Source organism: Camelus ferus, chromosome 30 (assembly GCF_009834535.1).
Source record: "Camelus ferus isolate YT-003-E chromosome 30, BCGSAC_Cfer_1.0, whole genome shotgun sequence".
In the NCBI taxonomy this organism is placed as follows: domain Eukaryota; kingdom Metazoa; phylum Chordata; class Mammalia; order Artiodactyla; family Camelidae; genus Camelus; species Camelus ferus.
Window position 1 is genome coordinate 22547876 of NC_045725.1, and position 11757 is coordinate 22559632.

Sequence of the window (11757 nt, forward strand, 5' to 3'; positions counted from 1 at the left end):
GAGGTCACGGCTCCCCCTTGCAGGATCCCATGCTAGCTAACGCAGGAGGCTCTCGGGTGAGGCTGGGGAGGGAGGAGCTCACTAAATTGTGTTGGAGCGAAGGCGTCGAGGATGGGAAGAATTCATCCAATATGGGGAAGGCGGACGGGACTATAAGGACAGTGTACACTCAGCCTTTTCATCACACGGCGGGGAGATGGAATGATTTTCCTAGATTGTTATTCCAGCGCCCGGGCTCACTATAGGGAGACGTCAGAGCGCTCGGGTCCGCGGTGGGGGAGCCCCCAGCCCCCCCCCCTCGACCCGGGCTTGCATATAAAGTCGGGGCGACCGTGGAGGCTGCAGCAGTGGCGCGGGCGGCGGCGGGGGCGGCGCTGCTCCGAGGTCCTGGTCCTCCCGTCTCTCCGCGGGGAGAGCGCACTCTCCGCGCAGCCACGCCGAGGCGCTCCGAGGGCTTCCCGCCAGAACCATGCGCGGCCGCGAGTTCCCTCTCGTCCTGCTGGCGCTGGTCGTCTGCCAGGCGCCCCGGGGGCCGGCCGCCCCGGTGTCGGCAGGCGGAGGGACCCTGCTGGCCAAGATGTACCCGCGCGGCAACCACTGGGCGGTGGGTGAGTGTCCGGCGCGCTCTAGCCCAGGCGGGAGCTGCCAGCCGCAGGGGTCCGTCTCCCCATGTCAGCGTTTCTGCGGCTCGGCGGTGGGGGCTGGGTTTGCTCGGACCTTTTCTACCCAAACACCAACCCGGTTATCCCAAAGCTCCCCCCTGCCCTTCTGCATCCTGGGAAGCCGTCGGTCCCTGGGCAGCCTCAGACTGGTCCCTCGATCCTTTCCCGCTCTCTTTCCTCTTCCCCAAGACATCTGAACCGGCGCGCAGCTCTCCAAAATCCCAACCCACACAGAGATCACCCTCCCTCCGCACCTCCCAGCACCTCATTTTGTCCGCTGAATCTCAGTCCTGCCTGGCACGGTTCTCTCTCTGAACAACTTTGGGGAGCTGGGTCCCCGAGCGCCTCTCGGAGCCCTGCTCCAACCCGGCGGCTGCGCCATTGCGCCCGGCAGAGCCACAGGTGTGGGACCTGGGGCGCGTTGCCCGCCCAGGATTTCAATCTGTTCGGCGAGCTGCGCCTGAATCTCGCTTCTATCTGAGGCTTGGCTGAACTTTCTCGGTCCATTTTTTTTGCCTTTGCAGCGATTGTCTTTTCTTGCCCTTTTGCCCAACCCTTCCTCTTTCTATCCAGCAGGCTCGGCGCTTCAGGAATCGCGCCTGGTTTCCACACTGATCCCAGATTTCTGTCCTCTTAAGTCCCTGCTTTTCTCTGCTTCTCTTGACCCCGCGACCTCGCTCTCTCCCCTAACTCCTTTCCCCTTCTCCCTGCCTACAAGTCCTGCTTTTCAGGCACCGGCTTGGAGGTTCGCTTGTCCTGGCCCCGTAACCGCAGGGACTTGTACCGGGTCGAGGGCGGCCGAGCGCGCACCCGCTGCTTCTCTGCGGCTGGGAGGCAGGTAGTGGCCCCTCAGCTTCGCGCTTATGGAGCATCACCCCGGGGCTCTTGGTCCAGCCGAGTTTAGCCTCTGGCAATCGCAAAGCGTCCGACTTCCTCAGACACCTCCCCACAAAGCCATCTACAACAATCTCAACATTTTCCGGGAAGCTGGTCGATCCCTAGAGAGATTTAAGGTGGGGGGTGTGTGTGTGTGTGTGTGTGTGTGTGTGTGTGTGTGTGTGTGTGTGTGTGTGTGTTTCACGATTTCCTGAGTCATCTACTTGGGAGTGGCGTAGGGTGTGTTGGAAAGATAATTGCTAATTCAACTGCCAGAGGATTCAGTTTCTCGGTGTGAAGACAAGGAAGAATTTAGGGGAGTGGTGAGGCTAAAGCTGTCACGTCCTCAGCTCCTCTGCTTTGTGTGTTTCCGGAGCTCCGGGTTGCAATAGGATTATTTTCATTATTACTGAAAGAATCATTTGCCAAGTCTTGGCAACCCTAGGGATGAAGTATTCGTCATGTCTGTGGGGGACTCGGAACACAGGAGCCTGGTATAGAGAGGAGAGGTTTCTATGGGTGAAAACCCCTGCATTTCAAGAGAAAAGGATGCTTAGAAGGTGTTAAAGAAGCCAAACTCAGAATTGATCCTTAAAAAGGGGTTCTGGGAGTTTAGATCGAGGCCATTGTCCAGTCCAGACATGAGCTAGGGGAATGAAATTTCCAGATTTCCAGCCTCTTTTTGCTCATCTGTATTTTTGTACTAAAAAGGCTTATTGTTAGGTAGCCCCTGCAGGCCAAATGCAGGACAAGAGAGTTAGCTGAGAAGCTAGAATCATGTTATTTCTAATGCCAGCCAGCCCTGACTGCTGTCTTTCCTGAGCACATCTTTCCCCAGGTGTTTAGGATGCCTGTCATTTAATCACCCTTCATGGTGGAACTTGGGCATTCCCAGACCAAAAATACACTGACCAGTGACACCCCCAAATTGTCTTATTTTCTTATCTGTTCTCAATCACACTCTTTCTCCCTTTTTCTCCCTTGGCTGACTGTGCAGAGTTGATGAGGAACGAGGGAAAGGAAGGAGGTGATGTAGAAAATTGCGTTTGGGTTTAAAATGACGTTGCAGTGGGGAAAAAGTTTGCTCTGGGTAGACATGCCCTTTGTTGGAATATGAGCATTCACAAGCGTGAATGACATTGTTAGATTTTATATGGAGCCTTCTGCTCTCTGAAGTAAATGCCTATCCTCCTCAGTCATGGAAGGACAAGCAATTTAGTTTTAATTAAAGCAAACTGGAGCTCCATATTGCCGTCCATGAAGAAGCTGTTAGCACAAATTTGCAGGTTTGTTAAGTGGATTGCTTCTTCCAGCTGAGAGAAACGTGATGTGGTCATGGAACACAGTTAGCAGACTGAAAACCAACTCTTCTCTGGCTTGATGTTCATGGAAATGTTTCGTGTGTGATGAAAATATAGGTTAACACCAATGCTGGTGACTATCACCTGTGCTCCCACGAAATGTTTCTGGTCATGGCTCTAACTCTGATGCGAAGTGTGTCGTGGAAGGTTGAGTTCTGAACACTAGTGTTCAGCTGCAGAATCGCTTTACATTAATTGAGCTGCCCCAGAAACTGTGAAAAACAGCTGAAGTATCGCTCCAGAAAAATCAGCTCTTAGAAGTACTCAACACTTTGTCTTAATGTGTATTTTCTGAAGTTAGGTAATCTTCAAGTTTGGAGTTCAAGACAATTCTTTTATGTGTCATGCCTGCCATTTTAGTGGTATTTTTAAGTGATTCAAAGGACAAAAGCTTTTTCCTCCCTCTGGCCAAGGTTTTATTTTTTCAAGTGCCTGTCATTTGTCTATGCTGAGATCTCCATTATTATGATATGGACACATAACAAATGATGATGGGAGAAGAGGTGGAAGTGGGCCTATCATCCACGTTGCCATGGAAACCATTATTTAGTTGATGGTAACTAGCTCAGAAGTGCATTAGGACCCAGGAAATGTGTGTCTCCCTGCGATGTTATAGATGGCATACTTTTCTCAATAACCGGTCTGTGGGGCTAGGAAAGGGAGGCTAACGCCTACCCACCAAATACGCAAATACTGAAATTCAGTACAGTGTCCCCGAATTTATGTTAAATGTGGGATTTATGTTAAATCAATCACAGAATGGAGGCCCATTTTATCATTCCATTTTAGAAAAGTCCACACAGTTATTCAAGCATGACAAAAATGAAAGTCCTGTTAGGAAAACCATCTCCAGAGTCCCTCTGTTTCATTGGTGATAACGCCTTTCTCATTTCCAGCATTCTAACTAGATGATAGGCAATGACGAAGGACGAGAGTGACTGAGATCATTACTGGGAGCATCAGATTGTAATCCCACTTTCCCATTATCATAATTCAATTTCCTCCATGTAAATAAAGCCAAATGATTCGCCACTTCCTGGGAAGTTGTGCAACACAGTCATTACTATGGCTAAATGCAAGGTTATTTAGTGGAGACCTGGGCACCGGGTTGACCCAGCAGACAAGTGAGGAACCAGTCTTTCAGGATTTCACTCCTTCAGTTGGGACCACGTCCTCAATAGTCTTAAAATTGCATGAGGTGTCAGGTCGTAAGTGACTTGGCAAATGCTCACACTGCAATGTAGTAAAACCTCATTTTTAGGCTCCCCAGTACTCACAGAATTAATTTTTCTGGGTTACATAATGACATTGTGATATACGATCCCCATTCCTTTTAAAACATTTGAAAGTCTTTTGTAGACGCTATCCTGATTTCCAGGCCCCAGAATGATTTCTAACTGGCTTAGGTTCTCAGGAAGTTCAAAGACACTTCAAAGCAGTATTATATTCTAGAGTCTGGACTGTGAGCTGATTTTAATCCTAGAATCTTTACTTACATGTGTGTGATCTTTGGCAAGTCTCATTTTCATCAAATTGATCACGATGCGGATCAAATGAAATAATCTGCATCTGTAACATCCTGTTAACTGCACATTGGAGTACTCACACAAGCAATAAAGTCACGGTGGGGGCTCTCTGTTGGGGGACAGAGCTGCTAGAAGCAACTGAGGTCTGTCAAATATTATTTCCATGATGTTTGCCTTTAATGCTTCTAATGCCAGTCAACACTGGAGCCACAAAGAGCTCTTCCCTTGTGAACTTTAAATCAAAAGCACCACAGTTTTACTAATGTTAGAAATTTGAAAGTGCTGTAAAACCCAGTTACGGAGAAATGGGAAAAATCAACTAAAGAAAGTAAATTAGGCAATGTGAGTTTATTTAAGCAATGGGCTGAAGTGTTAAGAACTCAGACCTTGAATTCCATGCCCCTTTCTGACCCTATGGTAATCCCCATTTGCACACATGAATTTCCATGTTTTTAGCGGTTTGGCCTCCTGCACGGCAACTTTCATTTGTTTATATGACAAGTACACATCCTTGGAGCCACTGATAGACTTCTGCTGATGATTTTATACCTTCGTGAGAAAATTCTGCATTTAGGTGACTGAAAAGTGTTGGTCAGAATTTGTTTTCAACTTGTCTTTCATTACAAACTGCATTTCCCAGGTGTCATTTCAAGGTTCAACCTCAGCTAAAATGCTAAGAAAGTTTAGTTGGAAAATTCCTTTGGTACATGGATGGGTATTACAGGTAAGAGGAAAGCAACATCTTTTTAATCACACAGAGGAAAGCATGGAGACCTGTCTTTTCAGGAGCAATTCAAAATTGACTGGGGAAGGTGTCCAAACTCCATCATTCAGCTGGAAATAAAATCCAGTGCACACAGAGTTGGTGATAGAATTTCAGATATGGAAGGTTCCTTAGATGTCAGCTAGTCCAACATGTTCGTTTTATTGTTGATAAAATTGAAGACTGGGGATGCTAAGTGACTTGACAGAGGTCACCTAGCTAATTAGCAGAGGGGCTGGGACCAGACCCAGGGCTCCTGAGTTGCAGTTCTGAAGTCTGTCCACTCATTAAGCATGTTGAGCAAGGAGCAAAGTCTGTCAGTCATTTATGAACTAACTCCTGATAGTAAAATGCTATCTATCCAGCATTTAGGAGGGAGCAGCACAAACACAGTTGGTGTCCTTTTTAATTTCTTGTTCATTCATTCCCCAGGGTTACATTTGTGACCTTCTGTTTTTGTTTGTTTGTTTGTTTTTGAACCAGAGTATATGCTTCTTTTATTTCTTTATGAATGTGGCACCAAACGTTTTAATTGAAGCACAGTTGCTGTACAGTATTGTGTAAGTTACAGGAGTACAACACAGTGATTTGCAATTTTTAGTTATATTCCATTTATAGTTATTATAAATATTTGCTGTATATTGTTTCTGTTTTTGAACAGGACACTTAATGGGAAAAAAGAGCACAGGAGAGTCTCCATACGTTTATGAGGGAGGGAGCATGAAGGAACAGCTGAGGGAGTACCTTCACCGGGGAGAAGCTACAAGGAATTTGCTAACCCTCCTAGAAGCAAAGGGGACCAGAGGCTATCAGCCGTCTCAGTGGGAGCCCCTGCGCATCCGCCAGTCTACTTGGGGTTCAGAGGACAGCAGCAACTTTAAAGACGTCAGTTCAAGACTCAAAGGTATACTGAACATCCTGGGGAAGTGGGGGTTGGGCGGGTGGGGTGGGTGTGGGAGGTAATGGGGAGAGTTGGGAGCAGGGGAGGTTTGAGCAGGGAAGAAGTAGACTGTTTAGAGGCAAGCCTTCCGGAAGACACCAGTACATGCTGAGAAAATGAGCAGACAATCCCCATGCTAGCTTTTCTTTTCAGCATAATTGATTATTTTTCCTCTTAGCACATCAAACTCCAATTGAGGTGTTTTATTTTCTATTGTGCATTGATGGGATTTAAAAAAAAAGTCTGCCAGGCCCTACCAGAGTATTTGTAGAGTGAGGTTGTAGATTATTTGAGTTCATCCCTGTGGGTCCATAGATATGTTTCTTTTTGATGAACACTAGAGGAAGGGCCTATTCATGGATGCTTTTAGAAGACAGCATTTTTGCTGCCTGCATTTTATACAGAGTAGTCCTCCTTCCTATTTGTTCCAAGATTACCTTGTTCAGGCCTCAGCCTAATATTTCAAAACTTGGTGAACATATCTAAGGTCAACTGATTTGTTCTCTATGTGTTTTTATAGAGAATAAAGGAAAAGAATGATAGGAAATTGGGATTGTTTAGATGCAAAGACAGACAGGAAACAAGATAAGAGAGAGAATAAAATTTATAGGAAGAAAGCCAGGCAACTGAAAATGATGTGATTATCATTAACTTTTAAGATGTTTCCATGAAATTTATGATAAAAGGCAAAACTAATCTTTGCAATACAATTCATAATAATAATCGCTAGTTTTGGTGAGGATTTTCTATAAGCCAAGTACTGGCTGAATCAGTTTCCCTCCATTTCCTCTGGTGATGCTCACAGCGGTCCTAGGAGAGAGATTCCAGAAGGTGCTTTTAGTCTCTCCATTTTAGACGGGAGGAAACTGAGACTTTTCAAGGGAAAAGCCCATGCTGTCTGCCTCGGACAGTCTGCTGCCATGTGAGGCATCTTCTGGGAATGGTCCTCATTGATCTTAAATACGAGGATGCAGGATGCAATAGTGTGCAGGAGCAGCCTTGCTTCTCACTGTTCCTGGCAATAAATGACATTGTGTTTCACTCAGGGACCTTGGGGAGCTCGCACCGTCCCTCTTTCGTGATGGTTAACTCTGATTGATGGCTCCTGGACAGAGGCTCAGGGCTGATTTGGCCTGGCCTTGGCTGGCTTCTCCAGAGGGAGGTTTTACGTTTCCCTACTCTTCCATTTACTGTGGATTCTCCATGCTAAATGCAAACGAAATGTTCATTTGTTGCATTAAGCACCTAGAGAGAAAGTCTCTCGTAGCCTTCATTCAGGAAGAAAATCTGGATTACATCAGCCAATACAGAAATAAGAACCAGCTTTGTACAAAGCCCTGAGTGAGTGATTCTCTTGTCCACGCCTGTGTTATAGGAGTCACAGGTGTTGTGTGACCAGCTCCCTTGTCTGTCAGTGGATTACGGGGCTTTAAGGGCTCCAGGAATTTGTAACTGACTTCTTGGCCCCTGGTTGGCCTCGCCTCTTCTTGGTCAAGTGCTTTGCTGGACTACCTGTGGGTGATGTCCAAAGGCAGTGCCTTCTCCTTTGTCTGAAGAGTAACAGCGATCACCACCACAAAACCCTCTAGAATAACTTTACAAACGCTGAAATGGACTTACCCCCATCACTCATTCATAAAACACCCCCCCCCACACACACACACACTCTATCATGGAATTAATCTATAGTCCTTCAGTTTGAACCAAACAACACCCACTTTGAGTTGCTTTATTCCCCCAAACCTAGCTCTGTATAACTTTGGAACGTTTTGAAAAATGTAACTCCTTCCTCAAGGATCAAAATTTTTCTGCCATCTTCAGAAGGGTGTTCTGTCACCCCTGGAGGCAATTATAAAAGGTCTCCGAGTGGCACTTCTACAGGACGGGCTGAGTGTTCATTTGCAGAGAGTGACTTCAGGGGGATGTTTACCAGTATACAGTGTGAGCTGAAAAAAGTCGTCTTTTTATAATCAGGCCTTTTCTATTATATCTTTTTGTGCTTTGTTTTTCTTTTTACAAGTTTAGAAAGCCCATCCCTCTTCATTCTGCCCCAAATTGAATAATTAGCTATTGCACACTTCGGTACCATTCTTTTGGCTATATTTCCCAGCAAGATGAAAAACAAATTCAATGGTTTCATCTTTGCAGAGACCAAACCAGTTTATCACTCCTCTTTAGAAACTTCACCTCAATGAAAGTATGTTGATATGAAGATTGAAAGCATCCTGCAATTACCTTATTCACAAAGAGGAAGTAACAAGAGAATAGTTCTATTAGAAATCCTTGTATCTTTTGGTGTTAGAAAGAAGTTTAATAATTTAGCTGAGCATGACCAGAATTAGCAGCAGGGATTTTCAGAGGCTGAAGACTTTTCTTAAAATTAAAAACTACTCATATATGCTCCCCTCTCCCATTTTAGTAATAAAACATGGAGTCCTGTTGCCAAATCTCCCAGAGCCGTAGTTAGAAACTGAGCATCTTCCTATGTTTTGATGACAAAGTTATTTACTGGATTCAGAAAAGCTTCATGTAAATGTGCACTGAAGTTTGGCGACTATATCATGGCGAACAAGCTCTAGAACTTTATTAGCAATTATGGCCAATAATTTTCAAGGTTAACCTTAATCTTTTAACTATTCCCTTCCTGCAAAAAAAAAGAGTTGATGGAACGTTCCCCCTATGGTTTCTAAAACAAGAAACAGTGTTCAGGGCTTAATCCATAGTCCCGGATGTGCCTGAGGGTTGTCCTGAGTTTCAGTAAAGGTTGAAGGTGGACTCTGGGTTCCTTTTATAATTTGGACCCAGTTCATTGTTTTTTGCAGCCTAGGCTTTTTTTCTCTTTTTTGCTGGACGTGAAGAAAGGGACCTGGGAATGCACTGCAGAAGGTGTTATGGAAAGGACGTAAATGTACAACTTTGCCCTCTCTTTCTTTTCCAATTTTTTAAATCGAAGTATAGTGTACAATGTTTCAGTTTCTGGTGTACAGCATAATGTTCCAGTCATATATATATATACACACATATTTCTTTTCATATTCTTTTTCATTATAGATCATCATTCTAAGTGAAGTAAGCCAGAAAGAGAAAGAAAAATACCATATGGCCTCACTTTTAAGGGACCGTTCCCATTGTCCCATCAGATCAGCACAGAAAATAGAAAGCTTTTGTATGTGAAAAGCTCCAAGGGAAGCTCCAAATATAGGAAAAGCAACATACAATCAAGAATAACTAAAAAGCTTCTGATTCCCCGGACCGTGTCTGTGGAGCAGAGCGAGGTTGGCTCCCACCTCCAGTACAGCTCCCGCCTTCCCACACCCAAACCAGCAACCCTCCTCCAGCCTCCAGGTCCTAGGTTACACAGTTTGTCTTTTCCTTGTCACTTTATTTCCACTCTCTTGAGCCAAATTCTCAGATTCAGTATTTTGAACCAGTGCAGGGGACAACCACGCGTCCTGTCCCTCATCCTCAGCTGGCCCCTTTTTATGACCAGTGGCTCATACTGCGAGATGGATGGCAGCCTCTTTGGGCAGGCTGGTGACCCTTAATGGTGCCTCCTGGGCTCGTGGAGAAAAGCGAAGCTAATTGGCCTGTTTGGGAGTGGAACCCCAGGCCCTGGCCTCATTATCACTTGGTCAGAACAACTGAGCCACAGAGCAGGCAATAACTGATCTGAGCAGCTCAGCGAGTCCTTTATTAGGAATAAATGGCTGATCTGGACATTGGGGAACCTGAATTGCCCAAGAATCTTGGAAAGTGTAATAAGCTCTACTCCGGATGAAAAGTGTTTTCTCGTCTCAGTGGGTAAAGGGTGCTACATGGGAACGGAAGGGTTTTAAAATGATAGCTACTCATTCTTTCTTTGGTGTTAATTTGAACAGAAGCCACAACAAAAACAAACCGCAATCAATTTAGGATTGGCAGAAACCCAAATTAACTCCTCGTCCCAAGTTGCCCACACAACTACCATTTACAGTCATGTGTTTATAATGTGTAATTGTGTAATTCATAAACTAGCTTTGATTTGTGGAACGAGGCACTGCCGACAAGGCGAAGTAACAAAATTCCACATTCCCTCATAGTTCCTCTACCTGGTTGCTACTTGAGTAAAAAATTCCTGGGGATAATACATTTAATTTCCAACATTGATCAAAATATACTTGTGTAGTCATATCAGGGCACAACTTAAGCTAATATAACAAAAAGACCTGAAAATACAGTGTCTCCTAAAAAGGAGGAAGTTGATCTCTCTCCCAGGGGACAGCTGCGGTTCTCAAGCATGAACATGCTCAGAGTCACCTGGAGGACTTCTGCGAGCACAGATCACTAGGTCCCATCCTCATAGTTTCCAGTTCAGTAGATCTGGGATGGACCGAGGAATCTGCCTTTCTACCAAGCTCCCAAGTGATGCTGATGGTTTGTTGGGAATGGATTTACTTTTAGTATTAGGGCTTCGGCATCACGAACTACATTTGCTTAAACTCTTTCTAATATTTTTTAAGTTGGTGGACTCTCTGCTCCAGGTTCTCAACGTGATGGAAGGAACCCCCAGCTGAACTGACAATGACGATGGCGACCTCTCTCAAAGAAGCCAAACAAAATCCTTAAGAGACTGCGTTCTATGGGCATCCATTCTCCTGGATCAGCAATGAGTTTCCTTTGTGCAAAATACTTAACTATTCTTGTATCTTTCAACTTTGACTAAAGTCATGATTTTCAAGCAGCATATCTTCTGGTTTGAACTTGTTTGCTATGAATAATTGTCCATTCAAGAGTCTTCCAATGAATGCTCTTTACGTGTAGGCTATTTGTCAGTTAGATTCTAGGCCCCAGCCTGTTCCCATTCACAATAAAAGCTTAAACACCTTGCCCAAAGGGCAGATAGTTCTCTTATTTCGATTCCAAATGAGAGGAAAGTGATTAACACTGAGATAAACTAACAGCTTGATAAAGAACCTGTATGCTCTTTGGTGAGGCAGGCTGTATTTTTAGTTCTCCCCTCTGAAAGCCACTGACTGAATCCTTGTAGGGACTTAGAGCCTTTCTAGAGGCTACTGCTAGAAACTCAGACATGAGCATTTATCATGACCATTGGATGGGCTGGGTTGAAGATAGAGGCTGGCCTTACATTCATCACTTAATAATTCCCACTTCTTCAGCCCTTATCATGACCAGGTATAACACGACCCACGTTATCAATAGTCTCCTTGTAACAGTTTTATAAGCTGAGAATGATACTTCTCACCCAAGAGCTGAGGAAACCAAGAGATAGAGAGGTCAGCGGACTTGCCCAAGGTCCCATAGTAGATGGAACTGGGATTCAAAGACCTAAAGTCACCAGATTTTCTGTAGCATCTGACAATTTTTCTATTACCATTTTTTGAGCCTCCCTCTCAGTAAATTTGATCTCAGCAAGAAGCACTGTTTCTTCAAATTTCCATCACCAGCCTGGGAGGAGAAGCCCCTGCTGCCAGATTTAGTCAGTGCTGTAGCAAGCGAGGAAGGTGAGTTCGAGAGATTCCCTTCCACTCTCGGAGAACGTGGCCTGGCGGTTCATAACACTCCCCCGTTCCATTTTTATCGTGACATTCACACATTCACAGATTTTAAAGCTTGCCATATGTTTAGATTT

The 11757-nt window shown here is 45.0% G+C and overlaps 1 protein-coding gene across 2 annotated transcripts; it reads left to right on the top strand.

Moving 5' to 3' along the window:
* Positions 1-347: 347 nt before the first annotated feature.
* GRP (gastrin releasing peptide) lies at positions 348-10982 on the top strand. Of its 2 annotated transcripts, none has more exons than XM_032470425.1 (3): positions 348-608; positions 5850-6092; positions 10628-10982. In XM_032470425.1, exons 1-3 carry the CDS (start codon positions 470-472, stop codon positions 10684-10686), a joined length of 441 nt encoding a protein of 146 aa, XP_032326316.1. In that variant the 5' UTR covers positions 348-469; the 3' UTR covers positions 10687-10982. The 2 variants fall into 2 exon arrangements, with proteins under 2 accessions (XP_032326316.1, XP_032326317.1); XM_032470426.1 differs by having other exon boundaries at positions 10649-10982.
* The last annotated feature ends 775 nt before the right edge of the window (positions 10983-11757 follow it).

What these genes read in the sequence shown, in the direction of transcription:
- GRP (XM_032470425.1), top strand. Translation starts at nt 470, where the DNA reads ATGCGCGGCCGCGAGTTCCCTCTCGTCCTGCTGGCGCTGGTCGTCTGC. An exon ending in CGGCAACCACTGGGCGGTGG is followed by an intron (nt 609 to 5,849) that starts GTGAGTGTCCGG and finishes GTTTTTGAACAG; the next exon opens with GACACTTAATGGGAAAAAAG. An exon ending in CGTCAGTTCAAGACTCAAAG is followed by an intron (nt 6,093 to 10,627) that starts GTATACTGAACA and finishes ATATTTTTTAAG; the next exon opens with TTGGTGGACTCTCTGCTCCA.